At 45.4% G+C, this 9,814-nt stretch overlaps 2 protein-coding genes across 2 annotated transcripts; both read left to right on the top strand.

Annotated features, from left to right (window-relative positions):
* The first annotated feature begins 1,739 nt into the window (after positions 1-1,739).
* On the top strand, positions 1,740-6,411 carry LOC129728875 (uncharacterized). Its single transcript, XM_055687343.1, has 3 exons — positions 1,740-3,468; positions 3,558-5,333; positions 5,378-6,411. The coding sequence occupies exons 1-3, from the start codon at positions 1,740-1,742 to the stop codon at positions 6,409-6,411; spliced, it is 4,539 nt and encodes a 1,512-aa protein (XP_055543318.1).
* Positions 6,412-8,191: 1,780 nt separating this feature from the next.
* On the top strand, positions 8,192-9,523 carry LOC129732012 (uncharacterized). The gene is made up of 2 exons (XM_055692461.1): positions 8,192-9,425; positions 9,481-9,523. Exon 1 carries the CDS (start codon positions 8,199-8,201, stop codon positions 9,303-9,305), a length of 1,107 nt encoding a protein of 368 aa, XP_055548436.1. The 5' UTR covers positions 8,192-8,198; the 3' UTR covers positions 9,306-9,425; positions 9,481-9,523.
* The last annotated feature ends 291 nt before the right edge of the window (positions 9,524-9,814 follow it).

Genomic DNA, 9,814 nt, shown 5'->3' with positions numbered 1-9,814 from the left:
AACTGTAGTCTACATTTGCTTGACGAAATAAATTAATTAATTAATATAGCAAAATCGCCAGTCTCTGCGCGGACAGCTTTACACTCTCGTTTGCCTCCCAACCATCAAGACAGAACCGTCAGATATGATGACTAGTTGAATTAGAGCAGTTGTAACCCGCACCCGTGAGAATTGAAAAGATTTGTGAGCAAGTTTGCGACCTACTAGTTTAATATCAGGCAGTATTTAAAATTATAATCGTTCAGAGCAACACTCGTGAGTAACTAAATTAAATAAATAAGTTTATGGAAATTCATTACACTAAATTTAGTATTGGGAAAGGCAGACAGTAAAAAGGAAAGTGCATACACGAGGAAGTGATAGAAGAAACTTGTTATTTGTAAGTAAATTAGAAACATTTAAATTGATCCTTAAGCTAGAATAAATTTATTCGCAGTTGAGCTGCACTAACCAGTCCGCTACAAAAACCTCGTTTCGTTCTCCGTGTATCGAACAACCTCAAAAATAACAACGATGCCGACGGCGCGCACTCCGCCTTCCTCTAACCTCAATAATGAAGAGAACAATTGTGTTGCCTGCAAGCGACCGGACTCCGCCGACAACGTTGTACAGTGCGATGCCTGCGATGCATGGTGGCATTATTCCTGTGCAGGAGTTACCGATTCTATAAGCGAACGCGCGTGGACGTGCGTCAATTGTTCTGCCGTTCCGAGTGTCACATCAAGAAGTATCGCATCTGGCCGTGCGTCTCAATTGGAGGAATCGATGTATCTATTGAGAGAGAAGCAGGAGATAGAAAAACAACACTTGGAACTGGAAAAACAACGTATGGAAATAAAACTACAACAAAAATTCCTTGATGAGCAGAAGCTGCTTTTGGATGCAACCCTGGCTGACGAGAATAGGAGTCAAAGGAGCCGCATAAGTGCTTTGAAGCGTGTGAATGAGTGGTTAGGTGCAGAAGAAGGCGCGGTGGGAAACAGTGTTGAACCACCAGCAGCCTCTCAGATTGTGCAGGAACCGCTAATACAGGCGGCGAGTACACCGGTGTAAAATGGTACATCCGACCCACTGACAAGAGCAGAAGAGAAGCTGGCAGTTTCTGAAGTCCAGTCAATCCCATCTCAGGAAGTATTAGACCAGTTGCGCAAGCAACTTGAGCAATGTAAGGCGATGTTATCGCAAATGCAGGTAACACATTCTCAAGTAAAATCAACTGGTACTATCCCGAAGCACCGTCATGCCAATAATTCGCATAGAAATGGCGACCAGGTATTGAACGTAATTTCCTCCATGACTAATAAAATAGAATTATTGCAACAGAATTTAGAGCAGCAGCGTATTAACACCGCGCGCTCTAAGCGGGCTGCGAGCCCCAGTAAATCAAATTCTTTACCCCGTCCCCTGCACCCGATCCAACAGCAGAACGCGTCTGTCGTTCTAACATCGCAACAACTTTCAGCCCGACAGTCATTAGGGCGCGATCTTCCTATTTTTTCTGGCAACCCGTCAGATTGGCCAATATTCATCTCTAATTATGAGTACACGACGGCCGCGTGCGGATACACAAATGGTGAGAATATGCTGCGGCTTCAACGATGCTTGAAAGGGTAGGCCCTGGAAACGGTCCGCAGCCGATTGGTGCTGCCACAGGCAGTTCCAAATATTATTGAAACGCTTCGTATGCGGTATGGTCGTCGGAGTTGTTAATAAATGCAATGCTGCGCGATGTTAGATCAATGCCGATTCTTAAATCGGAAAAACTTGAAGGTCTCATCGAGTATGGCCTGATGGTACAGGGCTTGTGCGATCATATTGTGGCAGCTAATGAGCAAGCTCATCTCTCCAACCCAACACTCTTACTGGAACTAGTTAAAAAGTTACCCGAGAATCACAAACTGATGTGGGCGGGATTTAAACGAAATATTGCAAATGTCGATCTAAGCGTATTCTGCGAATACATGGCTGGCATCGTGCGCGATGCGTCGAGCGTTGTTTCTATGGAGCTCGAAGAGAAAAGGTTTACCGGTAGAGAAAATCCAGGACCGAAAGGCTATATAAATTCGCATGTCCCAGCAGACAACAGTTCGTTGGGTTCGCCAGAAGTAAAGCTATTTAACTGCCTGTTTTGCAGTAAGTCTGGCCATCGTATTTGTGAGTGTATTGCCTTTGAAGGCCTTAATTCCGATGAGCGTTGGAGAAAGGTCCGATCTCTCGGACTTTGTCAAAACTGTCTTTTTAGTCATGGCAGACGCTCCTGTCGAAGCAGTCATCGGTGCGGAATAGACGGGTGTCCGTATCGTCATCATCCCCTTCTTCACAGCTACAACAAAACACCTCCCGAGTCCCAGCTAGCAAGAACAGAAAACCACACTCACCGTTATTTAGACTCAAATTTTCTACTTAGGATAATCCCGGTTACCTTGTACGGTATTTCTGGTGCAGTTAGTGTTTATGCATTATTAGACGAGGGATCCACACTTACACTCGTAGATAGTGACCTTGCGACGCAAATAGGACTGAAAGGTACACTGGAACCGTTGTGCTTGCACTGGACGGGGAACACGTCAAGAAGAGAGGAAGACTCTGAGAAGGTATCTTTCGAGATTGCAGGTGTAGGACAAAACCGCCGCCATAGGGTGACAGAAGCTCGTACCGTGAGATGTCTCAACCTACCCAGTCAAAGTTTCGACCATGAAACAGCAGCGAGACGATTCAAATATTTAAAGAACGTGCCAATAAAGGGGTATAAGGATGCTGTGCCGAAAATCCTGATTGGTGTTGATAATCTGCAACTGGCAGTGCCGCTGAAGGTGAAGGAAGGCAAAACTGCTGGTCCTGTGGTTGCTAAAACACGACTCGGCTGGTGCGTATACGGCAGACTGTGGGCTGGCATTGACAAAGCGTTCAGCTTTCACGTATGTGAGAGTGTCTCGAACCAGGACCTACATGACGCTATGAAGCAGTTTTCCGCAACCGAGGAGGCCAGTGTAGAGTCTAAGCCCGTTCTATCAGAAGAAGAAGAGCGAGCACAGATGATTTTGGAGACTACGACAAAACGTGTCGGGGATCGATTCGAAACAGGATTACTGTGGAAGCAAGATGACTTTACTCTACCGAATAGTTACCCTATGGCACTCCGCCGGCTTGAATGCCTTGAGAGAAAAATGAACCGCTGCCCAGATCTGAAGGAAAATCTCCATCTCCAAATTACAGAGTACCAGTCTAAGGGATATGCCCATAAGGCGACCCCAGCAGAACTGACAAATGCTGATCCGCGTAGAATCTGGTATCTTCCGTTGGGCGCAGTAACGAATGCCAAGAAACCTGGTAAAACACGCGTCATTTGGGACGCAGCTGCCACAGTCAATGGCGTCTCACTGAATTCTGTACTACTCAAGGGTCCCGACCAGTTGACTTCGCTTCCCGGTGTTCTCTTTCTTTTTCGACAGTTTGAAGTGGCTGTCAGTGCGGATATAAAAGAAATGTTCCACCAGATTCGCATTCGGGAGGCCGATAAAATTCACAGCGTTTTTTATGGCGCTCTACTCCGACAGAGAAACCTGAGGTCTATCTGATGGATGTGGCAACGTTCGGATCCACTTGCTCACCGGCATCGGCACAATACGTGAAAAATTTAAATGCGAAAAACCATTCTAACCAGTTCCCTCGGGCGACGCTCGCTATAACTGATTGCCATTACGTTGATGATTATCTGGACAGTTTTGAGAGCTCAACAGAAGCACAACAAGTGGCAAAGGAAGTGCGTCTGATACATCATAATGGAGGATTCGTCTTGCGTGGGTGGCGCTCGAATAACCGTCGTGTGCTTGCAGAATTGGGGGAAGTTGGCACCGCGGCCTGCAAAAGTTTAGTTTCAACGAGTAGTGAATTAATCGAACGAGTCTTAGGGTTGCTTTGGACACCCCACACCGACGAGCTCAGCTTTTCTACGCAAATGAGCACTGAGGTACAGATGTTGCTCTCCAGTGGCTGTCGACCAACAAAGCGGCAGATATTAAGATGTTTCATGACTTTGTTTGACCCATTAGGGTTGCTCGCTCCGTTTGTTGTTCACGGTAAGGTGCTGATACAAAACCTGTGGCGAACCGGGGCAGAATGGGATCAGGAAGTTGACGATGCTTCCTTTGATCTTTGGCAAAAATGGAACCAGATGATCGAGTTCATCAGTACTGTACGAATACCCAGATGTTACTTTAAGCAAGCAACTGCAGCAACGTATAAAGATGCACAAATGCATGTGTTCACCGACGCCAGTGAGAAAGCCTACGCGTGCGCGGTTTATATCAGAGTTGTAACAAAAAACGGAAAAGCGGAGTGTGCTCTACTGGCAGCCAAAGCTAAAGTCGCTCCGGTGAAACCTAAGTCTATTCCTAGGCTTGAGCTCGAGGGCTGCGAATTGGGAACGCGGCTGGCGAGACACGTTCAGGAGCACCACCGCGTTATTATGACCAGACGCTTTTTCTGGACCGATTCGACAACAGCGTTGTCATGGATCCGAGCAGATCCTCGAAATTATCGGCCCTTCGTAGCTCATCGTGTTGGAAAAATCCTAGATTCATCGAATATAACCGAATGGAGATTGGTATCATCAAAACTGAACCCGGCGGACGAAGCAACCAAATGGGGAAAAGGCCCATACTTCAGCGATGGGAGTAAGTGGTTTTCGGGGCCAGATTTTCTGCGACTGCCTGAAGAAAGGTGGCCACATACCGTGGAATCTTCCATAGCCACGACAGAAGAATCAAGAGCGTTCGTTATGCTTCACACAGCGATTTGCTATGTTATTCGTTATGAACGATTCAGCCGCTGGGAGAGAATGCACAGAGCCATGGGCTACGCGCTCCGATTTTTGAACAACACTCGGTCCGATCGCTCGAAGCTCTCGGGACATCTTCAGCAAAACGAACTCAAAACGGCCAGAGATACGATATTCAAGCTAGTGCAGCATGAAGCATATACGGAGGAAGTAATGCTTTTAAAGCAAAACGAGTCTGCATCGCCAAACCAACGCACACCGATTCACAAAGACAGTAGCCTCTACCAGTTCATGCCTGTTATGGATGAGCACGGCATGATACGACAAAGCAGCCGAGCGAGGAAGGCAAAAAATTTGCCGTTCGACATGAAGTACCCCATCCTGCTACCAAAAGATCACTCAGTAACAATCTTACTAGTCGACTACTATCATCGCATTCTTCGCCATGCTAACTCCGAAACAGTCGTAAATGAAATGCGACAAATGTACATGATTCCGCGACTCCGCGTGTTAGTGAAAACCGTATCTAGGATGTGCCAACATTGCAAAATTCGTAAAACCAAACCACTGATGCCGATAATGGCTACGTCGGAATAGACTATTTCGGCCCACTCTCGGTGAAAGTTAAACGATCAAGCGTCAAACGATGGATTGCCCTCTTTACCTGCCTCACCGTGCGTGCAGTGCATTTGGAAATCGCATATGACCTGTCCACAGCCTCCTGCATTGCGTGTGTGAGGAGATTCGTTAGTCGCCGCGGATCGCCAGTTGAATTCTTAAGCGACAATGGGACAAACTTTCAAGGCGCAGAACGTTTGCTCCGCGAACAGATAAACGCAGGATTGTCAGAAACTTTCACGAATGCGGCAACTAAGAGGACTTTCATTCCACCGGCAGCCCCGCACATGGGCGGCGCGTGGGAGCGCTTGGTTCGTTCAGTTAAAACAGCAATGGAAGAAGCGTATTCGGATGGGAATTTGAATGATGAGGGGTTACAGACTTTAGTCGTGGAGGCAGAGAGCTTGGTGAATTCACGGCCTCTGACCTACCTACCGTTAGATTCTGAAGAGTCCGAAGCTCTCACGCCAAATCACTTCTTACTCGGGTGCTCGGGAGGGGTGAAACAACCAGTATCAATTACCGGGATATCTAAGCTAAAGCTGCTAATGGAAATGTGGGAGCAAATTCAAAACCAACTTACTACGTTTTGGAACCGTTGGCTGGTAGAGTATTTGCCAGTAATCCGAAGACAAACAAAGTGGTTCGACGAAACCCGTCCAGCCGAAGAAGGGGACTTAGTCTTGATTGCCGATGAGGCAAAACGCAATGAGTGGATACGAGGCCGAATAGTTCAGGTGATAAAAGACAGCGAAGGTTACATTCGACAGGCAGTTGTGCGCACCTCCAAAGGTGAACTACGACGCCCAATGACGAAACTGGCTTTATTAGATGTGAAAGAGAGTGCACTCCTGACGGGCCGCAAGATGCACCGGGGGGAGAATGTTGCAACTCATGCAGCCTTAAGAACTCCGTTGGCGAATATAGCAAAATCGCCAGTCTCTGCGCGGACAGCTTTACACTCTCGTTTGCCTCCCAACCATCAAGACAGAACTGTCAGATATGATGACTAGTTGAATTAGAGCAGTTGTAACCCGCACCCGTGAGAATTGAAAAGATTTGTGAGCAAGTTTGCGACCTACTAGTTTAATATCAGGCAGTATTTAAAATTATAATCGTTCAGAGCAACACTCGTGAGTAACTAAATTAAATAAATAAGTTTATGGAAATTCATTACACTAAATTTAGTATAGGGAAAGGCAGACAGTAAAAAGGAAAGTGCATACACGAGGAAGTGATAGAAGAAACTTGTTATTTGTAAATAAATTAGAAACATTTAAATTGATCCTTAAGCTAGAATAAATTTATTCGCAGTTGAGCTGCACTAACCAGTCCGCTACAAAAACCTCGTTTCGTTCTCCGTGTATCGAACATGCTGTCTAATCAAATTTTCGATTCTATAGAAAATGCGTTTCATATAAAATAAAAATTTGAGGGGGGGGGCGGCAAAATCAGTCTTCGCCTGCAGCTCAAATCAGCCTTCGTCCGCCCCTGTACACATTATTCATCATGTTCGTTTTGGCTCGCTCGTTTGACAGTTGTTTTGGCTCGCTGCGATTGAGTCCGCAGGTCCATATTCATCATGTTCGTTTTGGCTCGCTAGTTTGACAGTCGTTTTTGCTCGCTGCGATTAAGTCCGCAGGTCTATCCAGCTTTTTACGCGCCATAATGGCGGACGCTATAATGCAAAGTTCGTAATAAATTACCCACCCTTTTGACAACTCTGCTTACGTCAGTTTGAAGTCTTCATACAATTTAACAAAAGAAAAATATATCTGGCAACATTTGTGTTGCCAACTTTTCAGAAATCGCAAATCTTACGTAAGCAGAGAGGTTCGCATATTACGAACACGCATTATAGCGACCGCCATTATGGTGCGTGAAAAGCTGGATATATATAGTAGGATGGGGAAAAGTGATCGATTTTCCATGACCAAGTTTTTTTGGTTCCTTTTGGGGTCCCAAACAACCCTAAACATACCTGAAGTCGATTGGTTTTGTCTCCGCTTGGCGCATTGCATTTCAAATTTGTATGAAAATTCATATGGGAAAACCTACTTTTCTGCATTTACCTTTCTAGAGAGCTCAATAATGCTCTAAAAATGCACTACATTATATTAAAGTATAGTATTTTAGATGCCCAACAACTTTGCAGAAGACACTGAAGAGCTAGAATGTCCCTAAGAAGAGCTATACATGTTCAAAGTTGAGTATGTCGATTTGAATGCAGAAAATCTTGTTTTCTACCAACATTACCAATGTACCGGCGTCAGTAGGATTCCCATCAGAACAACCTTGTCGTAACGAGTTTATACACTCAGCAGGACCAAGCAAACAAATTTAGGTCAAGATTCTAGGCGTAAATAGAATCTACAACGTGTTTCAGAGGTTACTTTTGATGGAAATCTGACTGACGCCGGTACACTGGCAGTGTTGGCAGAAAAAATGATTTGCAACATAAATTTCGACATACTCAACTTTGAACAGCTCTAGTATTTTTTTGGCACACCCTAGTTCTTTAGTGTCTTCGGCCAAGTTGTTTGGCATCAAAAAACCTACCATGAAACCTATGGTTTGAGCCATTTTGAGCTCTTTAGAACGGAAAATGCAAAAAAGTTGGTTTTTCCATACAAATCTCCATATAAATTTAAATTGCAATGCGCCAAGCGGAGACAAAACCAATCGACTTCCAATAAATTCAGGATTGTTTGGGGCCCCAAATAGAGCAAAAAAAACTTGGTTAGTGAAAACCGTATCTAGGATGTGCCAACATTGCAAAATTCGTAAAACCAAACCACTGATGCCGATAATGGCTCCGCTACCGACAGCGCGGTTGGCTCACCATATACGCCCGTTCAGCTACGTCGGAATAGACTATTTCGGCCCACTCTCGGTGAAAGTTAAACGATCAAGCGTCAAACGATGGATTGCCCTCTTTACCTGCCTCACCGTGCGTGCAGTGCATTTGGAAATCGCATATGGCCTGTCCACAGCCTCCTGCATTGCGTGTGTGAGGAGATTCGTTAGTCGCCGCGGATCGCCAGTTGAATTCTTAAGCGACAATGGGACAAACTTTCAAGGCGCAGAACGTTTGCTCCGCGAACAGATAAACGCAGGATTGTCAGAAACTTTCACGAATGCGGCAACTAAGAGGACTTTCATTCCACCGGCAGCCCCGCACATGGGCGGCGCGTGGGAGCGCTTGGTTCGTTCGGTTAAAACAGCAATGGAAGAAGCGTATTCGGATGGGAATTTGAATGATGAGGGGTTACAGACTTTAGTCGTGGAGGCAGAGAGCTTGGTGAATTCACGGCCTCTGACCTACCTACCGTTAGATTCTGAAGAGTCCGAAGCTCTCACGCCAAATCACTTCTTACTCGGGTGCTCGGGAGGGGTGAAACAACCAGTATCAATTACCGGGATATCTAAGCTAAAGCTCCTAATGGAAATGTGGGAGCAAATTCAAAACCAACTTACTACGTTTTGGAACCGTTGGCTGGTAGAGTATTTGCCAGTAATCCGAAGACAAACAAAGTGGTTCGACGAAACCCGTCCAGCCGAAGAAGGGGACTTAGTCTTGATTGCCGATGAGGCAAAACGCAATGAGTGGATACGAGGCCGAATAGTTCAGGTGATAAAAGACAGCGAAGGTTACATTCGACAGGCAGTTGTGCGCACCTCCAAAGGTGAACTACGACGCCCAATGACGAAACTGGCTTTATTAGATGTGAAAGAGAGTGCACTCCTGACGGGCCGCAAGATGCACCGGGGGGAGAATGTTGCAACTCATGCAGCCTTAAGAACTCCGTTGGCGAATATAGCAAAATCGCCAGTCTCTGCGCGGACAGCTTTACACTCTCGTTTGCCTCCCAACCATCAAGACAGAACCGTCAGATATGATGACTAGTTGAATTAGAGCAGTTGTAACCCGCACCCGTGAGAATTGAAAAGATTTGTGAGCAAGTTTGCGACCTACTAGTTTAATATCAGGCAGTATTTAAAATTATAATCGTTCAGAGCAACACTCGTGAGTAACTAAATTAAATAAATAAGTTTATGGAAATTCATTACACTAAATTTAGTATTGGGAAAGGCAGACAGTAAAAAGGAAAGTGCATACACGAGGAAGTGATAGAAGAAACTTGTTATTTGTAAATAAATGAGAAACATTTAAATTGATCCTTAAGCTAGAATAAATTTATTCGCAGTTGAGCTGCACTAACCAGTCCGCTACAAAAACCTCGTTTCGTTCTCCGTGTATCGAATAATCAAATTTTCGATTCTATAGAAAATGCGTTTCATATAAAATAAAAATTTGAGGGGGGGGGGGCGGCAAAATCAGTCTTCGCCTGCAGCTCAAATCAGCCTTCGTCCGCCCCTGTACACATTATTCATCATGTTCGTTTTGGCTCGCTC

The sequence above is a fragment of the Wyeomyia smithii genome, chromosome 3, assembly GCF_029784165.1.
Source record: "Wyeomyia smithii strain HCP4-BCI-WySm-NY-G18 chromosome 3, ASM2978416v1, whole genome shotgun sequence".
Classification (NCBI taxonomy): Eukaryota; Metazoa; Arthropoda; class Insecta; order Diptera; family Culicidae; genus Wyeomyia; species Wyeomyia smithii.
The sequence above is the reverse complement of the archived record's forward strand: the minus strand, read 5'-3'. Positions and strand labels throughout refer to the sequence as shown.